This window comes from Lutjanus erythropterus, chromosome 3 (assembly GCF_056507025.1).
Source record: "Lutjanus erythropterus isolate fLutEry1 chromosome 3, fLutEry1.hap2, whole genome shotgun sequence".
In the NCBI taxonomy this organism is placed as follows: Eukaryota; Metazoa; Chordata; class Actinopteri; order Lutjaniformes; family Lutjanidae; genus Lutjanus; species Lutjanus erythropterus.
Genome location: NC_139319.1, coordinates 2,364,286 through 2,384,813, shown reverse-complemented (window position 1 = coordinate 2,384,813; position 20,528 = coordinate 2,364,286). Strand labels below are relative to the sequence as shown.

Sequence of the window (20,528 nt, the reverse complement as noted above, 5' to 3'; positions counted from 1 at the left end):
TGTTTCATGATGTACAAATGAAAACCAGATTTACAAATGTGTAAGTCATTTGTTTGAACTGGTGGGTTTTTAATTGTGGATGTGACGATGCAGTTTAGACCACAAATTACTCACAATCATCACACACGTTTTATTTCTGCATCATGAAACACATTTTCTCTCCACAGTTTTAGACTTTATATTGACAAGGTTACTTGATATTGATATTTTTCTTATTTCTTTTATATTTTTATGTGTGTGAAGCTGAGCTGAAATCACTCAGGAATTACTTATCAACACTGCTGCCTGCTAATGATTAAATGATTAAAGAAGCACTAATTAGAAATTAAATCACACTTGATTTCACTGTAATTAAAACTTCACTGTGTGTTTGTGACTTTGGTAAATCTGTTGTGTTTTGACTTTTTAACTTTTCCTTCATTCTATGAAAGAACTTTCTATATTCTCACATTTTTGGCGTTTAGCAGATTATAGTGACATTTTCATTGAACAAAGTGATCGATCAGCTGTCACATTCTGGCACGTGTTCCAGTTTGTTTCATTCATTTGGAGATTGTTCCCAGAATGTCCTAAAAACAGGCTCTTATTGTTGTGTAAATACTGTCACTGTACTGTAAATTAGGGATGTATGATATTAGATTTTTGCCAGTATTTTCCAACTCCTTTTTGGTCGGTCACTGATGTCAATACAGATAAATGCACATATCTTTTCCACTGACTGCAGAGAACATGACGTCTCTCCTGTAGTGGAATTAATATATTATTAAACCTTCTCTGACCCTGATGGCCTGCTGACAGATTCAGAAACAAATAAAATGTTTTTCAAAATGTCCACATTCACTGAGTGAAATAAGAAAACTACTGCTGACAGTTTTTTTATTCTCTGGTGTCTGTTTCTCTGTCGTATCACTTCTACAGTGTCACAAAAATGTGTAACGTGATGACTACCTCAAACCGCAAAGTATGATGTCGAGCTTCAGCCGTCCATAATTAAAAGTATATGAACATGAATCTCTATATGATAAATAAATCCTTCTGTTTGAACTAAGTCTCTTCTTTTTATATTCATTGTGTGACATTTTTTAATGCCACATCTTATCTGTGAGCTGTAAATTTCTTTTTTGTTAGACTTTTCAAAATAAAGTGATTAATGACCATATTTTGTCCATTTCATCATTTGTCATGAGAAGTGAAAATGTAGAATCACAAGAAAATCAACATTACCATATGAAATTTATAATTTATATGTTATTATTATGCAACCTCTTGTTAAAAGCTATGTGGGATGTTTTAGGAAAAATGTTGAAATGTTTAATTTTTTTTTAAATATATTACTTTATCTTTATTTATCAAATATTTTCCCCTAGTATTTTACTAATAATTTGGGGGTTTATTTTCTCTGGTATTTTACTAATAGGTTTTAGTGAATTTCCTGTTCTTTTCCACCAAGTATTTGTGAGTCAAAAAGTTGTAATTATGAGAACAAACAATGTATGAGATAAGAAGTCATAATTATTACAGTAAAAAGTCATATTTATTAGATAAAATATAAGAAGTTAGAATTATGAGCTTAAAAACGAAATTATGAGCTATGAAGTCATAATTATTTTTCTATCACAATTTCAACTTTTTTAATCTCATCATGTTGACTTTTATTCCATAACTATGATTTAGTAAATTCATGTATTTGGTATTTGGGCTTCCATACTGAACTGCTGTACCTGTTAGACATGGAAAGTTTTGGAGGAGCCAAACAGCGCAGCACAGAGCCAACCTGTCACAGCGGTGCATGCTGGGTGATATTGAGGCAGGGTAGCAGCAGCAGCAGCCGGCTGACTCAACCTTCAGTTTGTGCTTCACTCTCAGCCGTCCTGCGCTCCTCAGCTGGCTTCACCTGACACCGTGTGGACGGCGCCGTCTTTAACCGAGTCATGGGCATCAGTGGACAACATCTCACGGTCAGATCAACTGTTTCTGTCGGTTACTGAGACACCTGCTGTCAGACCAGGCTGGATGATGAGGAGAAGCTAAAGCTAAAGCTAAAGCTAGCTGGACGTTCAGGGAAGATGCTTGTTGTTGTCGTTAGCTAGCTGCGTAGTTAGCTCAGGTAGTTCACTTCTCACTTACTTGTATCTGATGCTGTTGCTTTACCAGCCTTTAGTAATATTAAATGACCGTGTATTCTTCTTGTTTAGCATTATAACCGACTCGGAAAAGTGGCTGAAAACTAATTAACTGCTAACATCGCTCATAGCAACACCGTTAAGTTAGCCTGGCTTTTGGGTTTTCTGCACAGGCTAACGAAGCTAAGCTGAGTTAGCTACCGTTACACCCCATCTCAGCGAAGTGTCTCGGCCTTGTAGTTTAATTAGATGCCTTGTAGTTAGTGCTAACCTAGCTAGCACTTAGCCTCATGTCAGGTTAATCCCAGTCTAGTCGGTTTCTGTTCCACCTGACGCCTCGTCTCAGCTGTCAGCTCTCAGCTGAGCTAACGGGAGCGCTAGCCAGCCTGTTAGCCTGCTAAGCTAGATGCTGACCGATTTAGCTACGTTAGTTAGTTAGCCTCCTAGCTTCACCTAAATACCAACGTCAGACAAGTGAGGTAATATGTATAAAACTTTGCTAACTGGAGAAAGTGTCAGTTTGTGTTATGAAACAGTCAGCTGTCCAAACGAGCTAACCTTGTCATGAAGGTGACAGGTCGTATTAATAGATAACATATTATGTTTGCTGATAAATTAACTCACTTGGACTTTATGTGAGGTTCAAGTCCTGGTCCAAGACATCTGCTTTCACTTAACAGTCATTTTAATTTAGGGCTGGGCAATAAATCGATATTGTGGTATGAGTCTAGATATGATGTTAGATGTTGGATGCCGTTACATTGTGATGTGGTCAAAATGTTCCTGGTTTTAAAAGCTGCATCATTAAAATAAAGCGATGTACCTTTTAGAGCCCGACTAATACAGATATTAGGGAGCAAATAAAACTTTTTATATCAATATTATTAGAGCTGAAACGATTAAATGATGACTAAATTAATCAACAACTATTTTGATTATCGATTAATCAGACCTATCTGTCTGTATCTGTTTATCTATCTATTGTTTTATCTAATATAAATAAAAAATAGCTAAATAAACAAAAGCATTGTTCAGTATCAGTCAACTGCTGAGTATTTTAATACAGTCAGTCATTTGGGGACAGGTTGTAAAACAAGAAGCAGCTTCTCAGTATTTGCACCTTGTGTTAAATCTACATCACCTGAAACAGTTTTCTGCATCATAAGTAATAAAAAAAAGAAAAACATACATACATACATACATACACATATGTATAGAGAGAGAGAGAGAAAGAGAGAAACACCCTGTCGTTCAATGTTTTTTCTTTATTTTTATTATTTTTCTAAACTGGCTTGATACTACAGACATCAAAACTTTGAAATAATATATACAGAATTATGTAGTAAGAAAGATCAAAGCAAAGCAAAATGTTTTCATATTAGATTCCTAAAAAGGAAAATACTATGTAGTATTTTTTTTGCTTTTTATTGTCAAACCTTAGTCTTTTCCTTCTCAGTCCTCTGAGAGGTTAAAATCAGCGACTTCCAGAGACAGACAAATTAAAAGCTTTAATGGGGACAGAGGCACAGATCCCAGTGTAGTTCCGTTGGAAACAAATGTTTTGTCCGTCTCTTCGTTGCCAACTCGTCTTTCTGGACTTGCCTGTCTGTAGTCCATGTCAGTACTGCCTGGGTGGAAACTACCTGCTCCCAGGTATTCTGAGAGATAAGGCCAGCAAAGCAAATACAGGTCCTCGACACCGCCCACTGCTCCGGTTGGTGGTTGAGAATGCAAACAGAGTTTCCTCTTTCAGTTAGAAATCCTGGTGTTGAGAAACTCTGGTTTGTGCCTCTCATGTAATCATAATTGTAACATCAGAAAACTTTGCATAATACTTTTGTTTTATTCGATTGTAATAACATCTAATAACTTCCCAGAAAGGTTCTAGAAAGAAATATGTAATTTGGCTTTTGTTAGAAGTAAAATAATGTTAACACGTTACACTTCCAGTGAATAAGTTCCAGGCAGGGCTGCAACAAGTTTGAATCTAAATTCCTCAAAAGTATGAATGCTAAAATACTTTTTCAATACTGTACTATGTGTTATAAATGATATGATCCTAACATTTGAAAGTACCGAAGCTATTAAAAAAATTATTTAAATGCTGCTTCAAGACCTCTGTTCAGTTTTATTGTCCTGCCTGAAATTTGGCTCGCGGCAACACAGTTTCAGTGACATTTTCTGTTTTCTGCACCGTGTGCAGGTTGTTAATTTAACAAAAAAGTTTTAAAAAGTATCTTATTTTGTATGCCAATGACTTTTTTCTTTTGGTTGTGTTATTGAAAGTTACTGAAAACTTTTATTCTTTTTTTAATTAAATTATTTTTTTTAATAACTCCTCTATTTAAACTTAATATCTATGGGATGAGGACCAATTAAGACATTTTCCTTTTAATTAGCACCAAATCGTATATATATTTTGCCAGGAAACTTTTACAAAATTACTAGAAAACAATAAACTTACAATAATAGTAAATAAAATGTTACTAAATTATGTTTGATTGCTTTTCAAGTCACACAACTGAGATGCAAGTGATATTGTAAACACTTTGCAGACCATTTCATTTTGGAAGACATGTCCTTAATCCTCAGAGTCTTTTATCTTGCTGGTAAAACAAATACTGCAGGTAAAACTTCTACATCAAAGTAGTTGTATCAGTAGGTTTGAAAAATTCCTGAGAATTATGGGTTGTGTCTGTGACTTCTGTGTAGTCATCAGTGCACAGACATCAGATGTAAAACGATTGTCAAACTATGAGGCACAGCTGTATGACTGAGGGGAATCAGAGGCAGAACTGACTGCTTTTTCAGCACATCCAGGAACTTAACAGGTGTTAAAGGTTTACAAGGACATATTCAAGGAAATGAAGATAACTAAGAGTTCTCTGCTACATGTTGCCCTGAAGTTATTTGTTAGGTCAGTGTAAACATCACATGAATTGAAGAGTCAGAACTTGCAGACTGATGTGAGGCATCATAGTTTATGTTCTCTGTCTCTGTTTTATATGTCACAGTATGTGTTTCTTATTACCACTCCATTACTGTCAATTTGACTCCAATCTGTCCTCTTTTAGTACTTAAGTAATTCAATTTCTGCTTCGGCTAAAACCGCAAATCAAGCTAATTGGTCCTGGAGCATCACAGAGAGCTGCATTTACTTAGTTCTCGTGTTTATGAAGGCAGAATGATGCTTAAACACGTGTATTTGTATTTTATTTATCTTCTGTGACAGATCATTTGTGTCTGATGACGTCTCTTCTCACTATCTCAGGTGTAGCCAGGAGGATTTGTTGATTGCCAGAGAATCATGGAGCCAGATGTCATCCGCATGTACTCCTCCTCTCCGCCGCCGATGGAGGACGGTGCCGAGGATGAGGACAACGAGTTTGGAGACTTCGGCACCTTCTCTGGCGTCCCAAACAGCATCAGCTTCACAGAATTCGACACCCCGACCACTTTCAACCAGACCCAAGCTCTCACCGCCACCTCCCCGCCTGAGCTCATCAACAGCAGAGGGGTGATTGGATTCAGCCACAGCTCGTCTAACGGCACCCTCAGCCCCAATAATGAGCTGTCCAAGGCTAATGGCGTCGTGCCAGTAAGCCACCTGGGCAGCAGCCCCTCAGAAAGAACTGAGATGAAAAAGGTCCTCTCCAGCACCCTAGATTTCTCAGTGAGCGACACAGACGGCAGCGAGCCTGCTGACTGCAATGGCGGAGGCAAGGAGGTGCTAACAAACGGGTTTGCAACCTTCGACGTTCAGGGAAGCCCTTCCTCGCAGAATTCTGTCCACTCTCATTTAAAAGGAACGTCCACTGAGGACACGGGCAGCGTCCCTGTCGACAGCCCAGAGGACGATTTTGCAGACTTTGCTGCTTTTTCCAATGCTGAAGGACACCTCAGCCAGACAGCAAATGAGGACTTGGACACCCCCACAGGGGGTAGCTGGCTGGCGGAGCACTGTAATATAGCGCAGGGAACGACTTCAGAGGACAGTGTCAGGGACACAAACAGAACTGGACCCAACACATCCGGCTCTGATTCCAGATTTGTTCCCACTGAGTCCCCGGACGGCTCGTGCAACACGGACCGGGGCGCTCACACAGATGCTGACTCTCAACAAAGGGACGTAGCCTTTGCACAGGAGCACTTGGCCTCAGAGGCAGTTTGCACTAACAAACCCCTCACTCTGAACGGGGTGGATGTAGCCGACAGGGACAATTCCAAAGACGCCACCGCGGGCTGCAGTGAAAACGACCTCTCACCTGACGCAGCTGGAGACGGTGAGATGGGACAGTCAGACGGGAAGGGCTCCGGTAATGACACTGAGACAGAAACCGAGACGGAGACATCACTTGGTCGGCCCCTGTCGACAGACGCTCTAGAGGAGTACGGCGACATGAGCACCACGGGCTCAGTGCCCTCCCCGCCTCTCCAAGGGGAAACCGCCACACCCGCTGACCACAGCCAGCTGGCAGAGGACGACGAGGACGAGGACTTTGGGGACTTTGGAGACGCCGGCTCATTCAGTGGTCAGGGCTTTGCCGATTTTGACCAGCTGGATGTCCAGCAGGAGCAGAGCAGATCGTGCAGCTCTGCCCCTGCACAGGAAGCTACGGACACAAAGGACGATGACGACTTTGGCGACTTTAACTCCCCCAAGTTTCACACTGGTGAAAATGAGGAGGAGGATGGAGGCAAGTTTGCAGACTTCCCCGTCAGTGACAGTTTTGGAAATTTCAGCTCGGCTGCTGAGGGCGCAAACACTGAGGCTGACGCAGGGTGGAGCGCCTTCGGAGAGCAGGAGCAGGCGGAGGGGGAGTCCTGGGCGGCCTTCAGCACAGAGCAGAGCATCGCTCCTCCTTCAGAGAGCAGAGAGGAAGACCAGGAGGAGGAGGAGGAGGAGGAGTGGCATGAAAGTGAACTTCCTGCAGTCAGCGAGGAAGCCAGCAGGACAGACAGACAGTTGGTAAGCACCGTGGGACATAAAGTGGCTGGTTTGGAGAAGGCTGTCGTTGAAGCATGGAGTTAAAGGGATAGTTTGGATTAAGTGCGGTTAAGTGTGGTTGTCCATAGTCAGTGTATTACCTACAGTAGATGGTGGTCGACACGCCCCTAGTTTGGAGAAGCAGCAGGAGTTCTGGTGTACGAAGCTAAGCAAAGCACTGCTGTGGACAGGCTCAACAGCAAAACGTATTTTAAATCAATAAGTTATATTTTCACTTTACCTTGCTGTCAAACAGACGTTTCTGATGGGCAAGTTTTTTGTGTTCTTTTGAAGCTTTGGTATTTTAAAGAGTTGATTTAGATTCACTGAAGTCACACAATAACACAAACCAGCGAAGTTATTCACATTCTGCAAGAATCAAAACCAACAAAACATGACAACAGCTCGCTAAATGCTTCAACTTTTCAGACTGAGCAGGATCACAGTGTCTACAGGTAAACAGTGTCATTTACCCAGATCTGACGTTAGCTGTCAGTCTGACACACAGTGTGGCTAATGCTAGCTGTTCAGCAGCCTGCTCTACTTCCAGGTTAATGTCCACGTGTCTGTGCTCAATGTGGTTACACCTTTCTCCGGTCGAGTGGTTATATGCCAGTTTTTTCTGACACAGCCAACCAAACATTGTCAGCACTTCCATCGGCGATTAACGATATTGTCAAACCCCCTCAGAGCACACATGCAGACTCAGTAGAGAAACACGTAAAGCTCAACAAAACCAGCTTTGTTAGTCTGTCCGCTCTTCCAAAAATCACCAACTCTGGTTTGGTTGAATTAAATCCTTAATTCATTGCCTGAAAACGGTGCAAAGAGTCTGACTCTGCAGGCTGTCACCCAGCTCAGAGCGCTCATGGTTCCACTGAGTGGGTGTGTACTGTACCACAAAATAAAATAACAAATATCGCCCCAAAAATTGGCCAAAGACACCAACCGGCGATGGATATATATTCGTCCATTTGACCAACACAAACAGCCTACACTCAACCTTATTTTCGTTTTCTACATCAAAATACTGTCAAACTGCTCTGGTTTTATGAGCTCTCATCTGTCCAGCTTTGCTGATAACATCATACAGGCATTTGAGAGAAGAGAGGAGGGCTGCTGTCTGCTGGGGCTGCAGCCCTGACGAGTAACATCTTAGAGGCAGTTATGTGACTTTATACATGAATAAAATATTGATAAATAGCTTAACTCAATAGTATTTCTGTAGCCGACTAGTGAGGATGGCGACCAATTGCGTACAACCAAACGAGCCAACCAAAAGAGGAAGTTATTTTCACTTTTAAATCAGTTTGTAGTTGTTTGTTCACATTCAGCTGAGTCACAGCCCTCATACCAACTTCCACTGTTTGTATTAAACATTAACTGACCCATTAATGAGACGGGAGGTCAGCCTTCTGATTGACTAGAACAGAACAGAAAACTTTGCCAGCAGGGAAAACAAATCAGAAGGTGTCCTGAAATGCCTCGATCTGTGTGATGTGTGGCTGTGGGTGTGGAGATGGATAGGTGTGGAGGAACAGTGATGACACACTGATGTGTGTTCAGGTTCTGCCCTCAGGATGTGACCTGCTCAGGTACTTGAACTTAAGCACATTCCTGTCAGATGAACTCACTCACACACACACACACACACACACACACACACACACACACACACACACACACACACACACAGTAGTGAGCCTCGTCCGACTGCGGCGGCTCAGTGCAGGATTCATTCACAGCTGTAACAGTGATGCAGAGACCTCCAGTTTCATCATGCAGCGTTAGCAAACAGCCGGTACGACCAGCCGGCCAGAAACTGGGTTATAAACTTTTAAACTGACCCTTTTCTGGTATGTCTGGTATCACGCTAAGCTAGTATTTTTAGAACGGTCTGAGAAGTGACTCTATTGAAAGAGTAACTCCATATTCAGTTTTGGAAGGAATAAAAACTGGGGTTGAATTTTAACGATTCTGGTTCTGCTTATTGAGTCAAGCTCTTAATAAATCTCAATTCACATTGTTTTAGGGTCAAAACAGGTTACATGCTTATTTCACGTCACAAATGTGAAGATTTTATTCTTTTCCTTTTAAGTACTTAAATAATTTTGATATATGTCTGAATTTGCGTATCTGCTAATACCAACCTATACTGATTCCAGAGCTCATTATTATTGTTATTATCATTGTTGTGTAGGGCTGTACAATTAATCACAATTGCATTAAAATCACAATATGGCCAAGAGCATTATCCAAATCATAGAACCAGAACCAAATTGCAGTTTTTTTGAACAAGGAAAAATGTGAGAAAACAGCATCATAATGAGGTTCTGTAGCGCTGCAGAGATGCTGTGACTTAAAAATCTTGTTCTCCAAATGAAAGAAAACATGTTTGTTTGGTTCAGATCCAATAAATATCACATCATGTCACAACTCGGCAGCCATGTTATTATGTAAGGTTACATGAGGCTGAAACTGAACTTCGTTTTAGTGGTGAAAAGTTCTGTGTCAGTTAATGTTGATGGGCTGTTCACATGCAGTCAGTTTTCACCATCAGGAAAGTTTGTTGAGAGTTAATGGCATCCTTAATTTTCCCATGATGCATGACTGAGAGTTTAAGTTTGCTAATTTATGCGCCAAAATACAAACATTATGTTTTGTTGGTGTTTGTCATGTGTAGCTGTTACTCCCTGTTGGTGTTGGTATTGTGTTTGTTCACAAAATGGTAGTTAATGTTGGTAATTTTTGTGGTGGTTTTGAGACTGAATGAGAAGCGGTGGGTCTAGTACATTTCTCCAGTCCCGCTGAGAGTTGGGTTCATTATCCCCAGTACATTGTACATACTAGAAATTAGCCAGAAGTAAAATAAATGCTTACTGTATGTCATGATAGTAAATACTATGATGTAGCAGTGATGACATGTTGGGCAGAAGTAAGCATGAGTTAAAGTAGCTGGAAGCAACTGGCAGAATCGAACTGAATTCTACAGAATCGTAATATAATACTAACATAAAACTGTATCTGCAGCTGCCATTTGCATCTTTGTCAGTACTGTGTATAAGATTCTTGTTTAAATATTACATAATTACAGTGTCCATCATGATGAACGTTCCCATCAGAGAAAGGCGAGGGCGTCTTCAAAGCTCACTTCTGTATTTATACTTTCCCCCTTATTTAAGTGAAACTCCACAGCTGTGACTGTGTCTTAACGCAAAGTTACACTCGTCCTGGAGTGTGTAGGAGCTGGACTGGAATTGGGCCTCAGTAAACCATTTTAATGGGTGCAAAAGATGCTTGTTCTCTGCTTGTAGGTTCATGTCTTTGAATCAATCAATCAATCAGACTTAATGTAGCATCACTAAGTGCATTGTGTTTTTGTGAATCTGTTCACAGATTAAAAAGAGAGTTCTGAAATGACGAGCTCTCTGCAGGTCAGAGCCTTTTCCATGCTCATGTGACGTTATTAATCAAGGTTTCTGTGCATTTCAAGCCTGATGGGAGAAACATTCCTGCATTAACTTTTCAGCAGCAGCCTCAGTTCATTCATAAGCCCGTTACAGAAATTTTACAGATGATTCTTGAGTAAATCTGCGAGCGTGAAGCTCTCTTTGATGATAACTTACTGAACAAATCAACAAACAAGTTATTCCTCAGATTGCAAAAACAGGCTTACATTAAAAGTCTTTGACGTCAAACATCCCTGTGGAAGATTTTTAAGTGTTTTTGTGTGTCATCAACTGTTGTGTTCTCTGCAGGCGTCGCTGTCGAGCCGTCTGGAGAAGCTGTTTCAGAGCAGCTTCCCTCAGACTGCCGCTCCCTCGGTCGAGGACGAGGTGGCGTCCCTGAAGATCCTGCTGGGACCTCCAGAGGACAAACCACAGCCAGGAGCCGAGGAGGAGGAGAGGTCGCCATGCAACAAGTGAGTCTGTGCTTCCTCAGTGGACCACGAATTCAACACATCAAACATGAAAACTGGCAGAAAGTCCTCTAAAGCAACAGGTGTTGGAAAAAGGTTCAAATGATAAAGCAACCTCTGTCTGAATGGTTTTAATTTAGTTTATTTCCACCTTTTAGTTTCCTGTTTGGTCTCAATGAAACATGAGTCACACCTTTCTTTAAACTTCATGTCACGAGAAGTAAAAATGGGTTCGGTGTTAATGTTTTTTTTTTTCACTTTCCTGGCCAGAAATCTCCTGAGGTCAAGTTTTACTTGTCCCCTGTACAAATTGATTTAATTATTAGTGATTATTAAATAAGATAAAGTTAATTGTCATGTTTAAAATAGTGCTGTAATGTCTGTAAGATGTCAGAAAATAGTGCTAAATGTCCCAGCTTCTCAGACTGCAAGGTGATTTCTTTAAATGTCTTGTTCTGTCAGTCTAAAACCCAAAGATATTTAGTTTAATATGATACTGATGGAACAAAGCAGGAAATCTCCATATTTGAGAGGCTTGTCTGCCATATTTGCACAAAGTATTACTTTAGCGATTAAAAGATTATCAAGGTATTTTAATTGTTAAATTACTTTTTAACAACTTGAGCAAATGAGTTGTTGTATTTACCAGCCTGACTTGACATTTTACTCGCTCTGGGGAATCATTATTGTCAAGTCCTGAATGGTTTTTGAATCTGTCCCTGTGGTTTGAGGTTTTTCTGTCCTGTTCACTTTTCACTTCACTTTTTGTTGTCTGCTGTATGAACAGTCAGACCCAGTGGCAAGTATTTTTTTGCCGGCGTGGTCAACTTTGCAACAAATTGTTGGAAACCCTGATGAATGTTCAGGGTTCCTGCGGTCGTGGAAAACCATGGAAAGTCAGTGAAATTCACAATCCTGTTTTCCAGACCTGGAAAAGTCATGTGTTGTGTGTGTGATTAAATTGATTGTTACAGTTAATCTTCCATGGATAACCTTCCACATAATGTAGAACAGCAAATTTATTTTCTGCAGCTGTTGACGTAAAGTAGCTGTAATATGCGTCAAAGCGAACTCCAGACTGACAAATGGGTTTGTAGAGCTGCTAATGTTAGACAGGACATGCACTGATTGTGCCTCTAGTTTGAAGTTGTATAATTTTCATACTGGGGCTGCAGATCGCAAAAGAATTGCAGTATGGTTAAATGCAACCTCCAGATCGCAGAACCAGAACCAAATACCATTTTTTTTTTTTTTTAAATGTGTGGGAAATCAGTATTATAATGAGGTACTGTAGTGCTGTTTAGATGAACTGACCTAAAAATCTTGTTCTACAAATGAAAGAAAACATGTTTTTGGTTATTGGTCCTTGAAGTGTCCTGGAAAAGTTTAGAAATTCTGTGAATGTTCGGTCTCTTTGACTGTTGAAGCCTGTCAGTCTTTGACTCTGCTGCGTCTCATTGGTTGGCGCAGGTCTGTGCGTGGTGGCGTGTGGACGCAGCTTCAGGACATCCACGAGGCGTTCGGCCTCAGATACCAGTGGGGGGGCTCCCACTGCAACAAAGCACTACTCTGCTGCCTGGGCATCGACACCCGGAACATCGTAAGTCCCTGCTGGACCCCCAGTCTCCACGCTGTTTCAGCTGTTTAATGACAAGTTAGAATTGATTTTTATTAAATAGGCCAAAACCTCAGAACATTTTTATGACCCCTCTGAATCTGGAAATATGCAGATAACCTCCTGATCTGCGTAAAGTGTATTTTTAGAAGTGATTTAATGACGCGTCAAGTCGTCTGCGACCTTTATTAACCTCTGCAGGAGGCCATCAGTGACTGCTTGTGAGGCTGAGGAATTATTCTTTGTTTTTTTAACGTGAACTTTGCTGCAGGACGTGTCTGAGTTTTCTAACCTTCTGCTTTAACACCTGCAGCTGTTCACGGGACAGAAGAAGCAGCCGGTCATCGTGCCCATGTACGCCGCCGGCCTGGTGAGTCGTCTGAATCCTTCACCTCAGCAGAACAAACTGTCACTCAGCACTTCATATAGTCCCTGTTACTCCTGAACAGTGGAGTAAAGGGGGAGTAAAACAAAGTGGTTATCAAACACTTGTGACAAAGAGATGTAATGGAGGCAACAGTTTTACAGTTTAACAGTTAAATTAATTGTCCAAAATGACATTCGGTCACTGAAACGGTGAACTTCACTGACATTTTTAAAGATGTGCTGCACACTTAAACATGTTTTTAAACTAAATTATATCACTGTACTGTGATGAAACACATCAAAACTGGTGTTAATATTTACATTTCTTGATAAATTTGTCATATCAGGGGTTGAAAATGGCTGCAAGCCGTCCCACTGTTCTCAGGTCATCCTGAACCCTGTAGGGCCGATGCTGAGATGGAGCTGACCGTCGAGACTACTCTACGTCTTGAAGTTTATATTTAAAGAAAGATGTTACCATGAGGACTGTACAATTAATCGAAATTTTATAGAAATCATAATATAGCTTTCTGCAATTTTCAAATGACAGGAGGTGCAGTATTTGTTAAAGACAAGATCCGCCTCCTCAATATTTTGCACTGTTTTTAGTGTTGAGTGGAGTGGAGTTCGGCTCAGATACACAGAATGACTATAAATAACACTCATGAATCAAATATACATAAAACGCTTCCTATATAACAAAAAAATGAAAACATTCTACTTTATGTTCTGTCAAAAAAAACAAAAGAAAAAAAAGACAGTTTTCATATTTTCACATGTCAGACAACACGTACACAGATACCAGTACAGACCAGTGTGGCTGTGACAGGCCAGTATCAGCCAGTCGACACATCTGTCTGGCTCTAAAGTTCTCATTAGAAACATAATCCACAAACAGACTGAAACATATTTAATATCATTAGTTTCACCGCCTTTGGATGTCAGCAGTCACATTATTAATAGTGTTCAAATGATTAGTCAGTTAATTAGGGTTGCAACTAATTAATATTTTCATAATTGATCACTAGTTGTTTTAAAATGTCAGAAAATAGTGAAAAATGTCAGCCAGTGTTTCCTAAAGTCTAAGATGACGTCCTGAAAAGTCAGTTTACCGTCAAAGTGAAACTAACAAATATTCACTTTTAAGGAGCTGAAATCAGAGACGTTTGAGTTTTTTTTCCTTTAAAAATTACTCAAAATAGTTGGCAATTGATTTAACAATCGATAAATCATTGCAGCTCTACAATTAATCAATAAGTTGATCAAGAGAAAACAGATGATGATGATGATGATGATGATGATGATGATAATGGTGGTGATGGTTAATTTGTTATTTTTGAAGCAAACATCTGAGTTTAACTGGTAACATGACTAAACAGCCACGAGTTAATACAAGCTTTTTAAATCGAGTGTCTCACATTTCTAAGACTTTTGATCCCCAAACTGAAGAACACCAGAGGGACACTTTTCTCCAAACCTGAGCAGGACTCCTGTAGGTTGTGTAACTTTGGGTTCTGGTTCTCTGACACGGCGTCCGTTTCTCTGTTCTGGTCTGTTGTTCTGCAGGGGATGCTGGAACCAACCAAAGAGCCCGTGAAGCCCGTCTCTGCAGCAGAGATGATCGCTTCGATAGCCCAGGCGCCTCCAGTGGCTCCAGAGAAAAGCTCCTGTCCCTCAGACTCAGTCCAGGTGGGACCTCAGGACGGGAACAATACTGAGCGCTTTGATGTTAAACATCGTTTAAAGGATCAGACTTTTGTTACTCTGTGTTTTTGTTCCTTATTAAGAATTGAGACGAACTGTATTTTGAAGAGGTTTTGATTTTTACTCTTCCATTCGACCCTCCTGTCTGTTTGTATCTATAACCTGTTTGACCTCCTCTGTTGCTCCTCCAGCAGGAGGCGCTCCCACCCGTCCAGTTCGACTGGAGCAGCAGTGGCCTTACCAACCCTCTGGACGGTACGTGACCCCCCGCCGCCCTGAAACCCTCCCTGCCTGCTCTCGTCTTTGTCTTATCTAACCCTCGTAGCGTTTCCTGAAAGTCTCTTTCTGTAGACGCTTCAGTCCAAAATCCACCAGCCACTTCCCCTGATTCTCAACCAATCAGACGTCAGGAGGAGAGACGCGCTCACACTCACACTGCAGCATGTGGCTGGTGGTATTTTCACATCCTGACTGAGCATGCAGATGTCAGATTATTACTTGAAAACCTTTTTCATTAAAGGAAAGATCCACTCTAAAGATTACAGCACTGTTGGCAGGATTCAATGTGAATCAGTTGCACAGGTGGTTTGGGAATCTACTTGCCCAAACTTGATTTTTACTTGCCCCGTACAAATTATTTGATTCAATAGCGGTTATCAAAAGCCAACAAAGACTAAAGTTAATTGTCATGCTTCATCTAGGACTGAAAAGTCTATAAATGTCAGAAAATAGTGAAAAATGTCCATCCCAGTTTCTTAAAGTCCAAGTTTAAATGATGTAATTAAATGTATAAATGTTTTTCCTTTATAATGCTCCACTGTGAGGAGCGGATCCCTGTTGACATAGAAATAAATATTTGAATATTGATTAATGGTTGATACAGCGGGTGACCATTTTATTATATATTCATATTAGAGTTTTCAGTGCATCACCTCGTTGCCACTGACAGGTAGTCACAGTTAACTTAGGCGAACCTCAAAAGCGACTGAAAGACTGTGTTGTGTTTGCTGGCACAGAAAAAAAATAATAATTTTCAGCTCTTTTGGTAATCTATTAATTGGTTTGATTCATTTCTTTTAAGAAAATACAGGTAAAATTCTCAGGTTCCAGCTTCTTAAATATTAATATCTTTGGGTTTATTTAATCTTTTATGACAGTAAACTGAATATCTTTGGGTTTTGGACAAAACAAGACGTTGGAGGACGTCATTTTTGGCTTTGGAAACACTGACCGACATTTCTCACCATGTTCTGACATTTTATGGATCAAACAACTAATCGAGAAAATAATCGACAGATTAATTGACAATGAAAATAATTTTCAGTTGGAGCTGTAGAGACGTTACTACAACCTCTGCTTGTACAGACTGTGCAAAGCTAATGTTAGCTAGCCAGTTAGCAGCTATGAGTCATGCTGAAGTCGGTTAAAACAGGCTAAAACCTGATTCCTCCCAGATATGTTGTGGAGCTTTAAGCTCAGGTGGAGTAACAAACCTGTAAGGAACGTTGCTTTGTGGGTAACGACTAAGTTGCCAGATTTGGCTACTATTGATATAATTTTTGACACATATTTTTGTAGCCGCAGTGAGAAGATGTGTTGTGGATCTTTCCTTTAAATCTGTCACTGAATCTAAACAACATGGCTGCTCTGCATGAAAACGTTTGTCATCAAACTGTAGAAACCAAACCAGTCTAACAGCAGTTCTCATGTAGCTGACTCGTCTCTCTGATCGCTGACACTGCTGCATGTTTCTGGTTTCTTCTCTCTCTCTTTTTGTCTGTCTGTGTTTGTTAACCTCGGCCGCCCCCTGGCTGTGCAGCGAGCGGAGGCTCGTCTCTGTTAAACCTGGATTTCTTTGGTCCTGTGGAGGATTCAGGCTCCACCAGCTCACCCTCCATCCCAGGTCAGCAGCTGCTTACTGCCGCCGCCGCCGCCTCCTCCTCCTCCTCCTCCTCTTCACCTCCTCTGTCGCTCCTGGTCTTTAAATTAACCTCCCATCTCTGCTTCTCACCCGTAACACTCGTCTGTGAGACACAACAAGAGTAAATAAAAGCTCCTACACACAAAAACACCAAGAGAGACTTCGATGAAAGTGGCAGCAGGAAGTAAGGAAAAAAACAATAAAAACCACAGTAATATTTGAAGAATAAATAAAAACTTCAATAATAATTAAAAATAATCAAAATTTAAGGCATATGAATCAGGAACTCCTGGAAGTAAAATGTGATACAGTTAAAGATTTAAATGCCCTGTGGATAAAAATGAGGAAAGCTTTAAATTGTTCTGCATGTTGTTCTACGCTGCAGATGAACAATATGAGAAACTGGATTTTCCAAATTCAGTAAAGCACCTGCAGTGTGATCTAATCATTAGACCGAGTTTGATAAGAGCCCACATTAAAAGAAAACATTGAACTGATGTAAGGAGGTAAAAGACCAATAAGAGCTTTATAAATAAATAAAACTCAGTGTCTTTCTGTCCTGACAGACAGACAGAGACACGCAGCTTTAACATACAAGTCAATTCTTGATTGCAACTCGGAGATCAGAGAAGCAGTTTGAGGGATTAACAGCAGGCCGTGCATCGTTCACAGTACAGTATAAAAAAATGATGGTAAAATGTTCTGAAATCATTTCACATAATTATATATTGAAAATCTGTCAGCGATTTGAAATGGAATCGCGTCTGTTGTGATTTCATTGTGTTCACTGATTGGAAACAATCCCACGTTGCTGCTGCGCCTCCTTCTGGGAGACCGTTCCTAACTTTGGTTGGTGCTGTGCTCAGGCAGCGTAACAGAACTGTTCCCATCCTGTCCAGCACTGAAAAGTACTTCATCATTCGCTACCAAGTTTTGATACCCGAGGACTAAAGGGCCTTTAGTCAACACTGCAGATTCTTGGTTGGACTCATCAGCGTGAGAGAGCCAATAGGATCTAACGATGCAGCGTCTAACGTCACACGACACAGAGACATGCAGGAATAAACAAGACAGAGAGGGATTATCGTTTGTTTTTTATACCTTCATGATCTGCACAGGTCATGCAAATGTGCTGCAGGCGGGAATCGAACCGGCAGCCGCTGCAGAGGACTGATAGCCTCAACACATGGTGCGCACGCCCCGCCAACAGAGCTATAGGGGCGCCCCAACAAACCGTATATTTAAATGGAAACGGTGCTGCGCTGAACACCCTGTTGTAGACGCACTTTTCATTACATTTCTTCTGACTGGGTAACACCTGCGGCACACCAACCACACGAGAGAAAACGTAAAGCCTGTTGCACACCGGGCTTTATAGAGACCGTTGATCTGTCTATTTAGAACAAATATCTGCTGATGATGGTTGGTGGCTGATTGATCGAAGCGCCCTTAATTTTTATAGGGACTTTATACGACTTCTACACACCAACCTGCTGAGTCTGATGAGTGTTTTCTGTCAAAAAGCTTCAGCTGAAGTTAAAAAAAAAAGAAAAACTCAAACTATCCAAATTGGGACTTTAAATTGAAGGACAAGGTGGTGGCGATTCTGGTTGAAATCTGACTGACAGCTGCAGAGTGAACGTGTTCAAGTGTTTTTCTTGACTTCACTGACCCCTTAGTGACTTTTCTTTTTGCTTCCTGCTTTAGGTGTCGACCCCGAGCTGTATGAGCTCACGACGGCCAAGCTGGACCCCGGCAGCTCCAGCAGTCGGGTGGCAGACGCCTTCGCACGCCTGATGTCCACCATGGAGAAGACCAGCACGTCCACCAGGTCAGGGGTCAAAGACAGCAGACGGCCGCAGAATAAAAGGCAGCAGATGAGGGTCAGGGGTCACAGAGACTCACGAGTCGGTGTCTGTACGCTTCACTCAAAACACACTGAGGACAGTCTCACAGCTTTCAATTAAAAAAACGAGTGAAAATATGTGGAGAGCGTTAACAAAGAAAGTTCGTGTTACGTCTCATCTTTAACTTTTCTCTTTATCTTTAACTTAAACTTCAGCGTCGTGGTTAAAAAAAAAAAAAAAACATCAGTCAGTATTATTTTATTTTATCTACCAAGTTATTTATTTTTATTTTCTGACTTGTTCCTTTGAACACTTTATTTCCTTTGTATCCACTTGATTAATTGATTTTAATTTATTTACGTATCTTTTTATTTAGAGTTTTTATCGTGCCTCCGGCGTTTCGATGTCGTTTTCTGTTTTTAATGAGTGTTCTTCATATTTTAGTTATTTATTTAATCAGTCATTTCTTTGGGTGTGTTGTTTGGGACGACGGGGGACTTTTTGTTACATTTTGTTTATATGAAGACCGTTACACAAATAAAGTCTGATTGTTTGTTGTTTGTTTTTGTCGACAGGAAGCCGAGGAAAGAGGAGAATCTGAGCGAGGAGGCGGCCAAAGTGATCGCAGGTCTGCCCGATCTCTCCTTCATGCAGGCCAAAGTGCTGATGTTCCCCGCCACGCTGACGCCGCTCGGCTCCCAGGCCACGCCGGACTGAAGCCCCGCCCCTTACACTGACACCACCACCACGACCCCGCCCTGCCCTGTCCAATTAGCCCCGCCCACAACTCAGTCCATTTTATAAAGTCTTTTTTTTTTCTTCTTTTTCTCTCTCTCTTGCTGCGGCTTAGTTCCTCCCTCACTTTCGTACATATTTGTCTTTCTTTTTAAAATTAGCGCTTTTGTTTTTTGTTTTTTTTATCTAATTTAAAAAAATAAAGCGAAGCATTTATCGTGACGGGAAACAGCTCGGACGTGGAGGAAGACGACCTGCACATTTAACAGAATAGGAGACCAGACAATTAATTTATAGAGACGATAATTTATAGCAGAAGGTTTAGAAGTGTGTGCTGTTCATATCTAGAAGAATCATCGTGTACATAATCAGGGATTAAATGTTTATTTTCTTTTTTTTTTTTTTTTTTTAAATTCTGGATGATTTTTGGAGGATGATTTTACGTCTGTGGTGGGAGTTTGTTTGTGTCCGTCTGTGAAGGAAACACTGGCTGAAGCTCTTTGAATCAAACTGAAGTGGAATATATGTATGACAAGTTTAAATTAATACATTTATATACATATATAAAATCTATATATATATATATATTTATCGACTTGAAACCACACTGCCTGCAAAATCCAGCTGAATGTTTTGTCCCCTCGTTGTGTTTAAAGGCCTTAGTTTTTACCTGCTGTCTGTGTAGATTTTAAACCTGATTTTCTTTAACCCGCAGTGTTTTTTTTTTTTTTTTTTTTTTTTTTTGTTATTTAACGTAGCTTTTTAACATAAATTATGTCCAGCCCTCCCCCTCACTGTCTCTGCAGTCAGTCCACAGTCTCTAGGACGGAGGGCGACTGTTAACATTTTTATTCAATTTTTTTTGTGGGAAACTTCGACCAACCAAACGCTGGTGAATCCGATGAGTCGATGAGTTTCCTCAGTCATCGTTTTGTTTTTATCCCACGTTGAAACATTTGACAGATGTTCCAGCTGTTGTGGCCGGTGGATAAAAACAAGTTTCCTTCCTTGTTTGTGTCCACTCCCTCTCTCTCTCTCTCTCTCTCTCTCACTGTTGATTCTTGTTGTTTATTTTGGTGAGGGGGGGTTAAAATGGGACTTTTTGGTTAAAACCACTGAAACTGGCTGAGAGTTTCTCGGCAGTGAAGGTCGACTCACATCAGAAGGGAATTAAGGGACCAATTTCTGCTTCCATGTTTTGGGTTCTGTACACTGTTCCTGATATGAAGTGCTTTTTGTTGTTGCGGCTCTTATTTGCTCATGTTTTGTTTTTGTTTTTGTTTATTTTTTTTCGCTCATACTACTGTCAGC

General features: G+C 40.7%; 1 protein-coding gene across 4 annotated transcripts; it reads left to right on the top strand.

Annotated features, from left to right (window-relative positions):
• The first annotated feature begins 1,820 nt into the window (after positions 1 to 1,820).
• On the top strand, positions 1,821 to 20,068 carry aftpha (aftiphilin a). Of its 4 annotated transcripts, none has more exons than XM_084714647.1 (10): positions 1,821 to 1,958; positions 5,395 to 7,092; positions 10,869 to 11,032; positions 12,500 to 12,629; positions 12,958 to 13,014; positions 14,577 to 14,699; positions 14,909 to 14,969; positions 16,534 to 16,617; positions 18,343 to 18,466; positions 19,058 to 20,068. In XM_084714647.1, exons 2-10 carry the CDS (start codon positions 5,431 to 5,433, stop codon positions 19,197 to 19,199), a joined length of 2,547 nt encoding a protein of 848 aa, XP_084570773.1. In that variant the 5' UTR covers positions 1,821 to 1,958; positions 5,395 to 5,430; the 3' UTR covers positions 19,200 to 20,068. The 4 variants fall into 4 exon arrangements, with proteins under 4 accessions (XP_084570773.1, XP_084570772.1, XP_084570775.1 ...); XM_084714646.1 differs by having other exon boundaries at positions 14,906 to 14,969; XM_084714649.1 differs by lacking the exon at positions 16,534 to 16,617.
• The last annotated feature ends 460 nt before the right edge of the window (positions 20,069 to 20,528 follow it).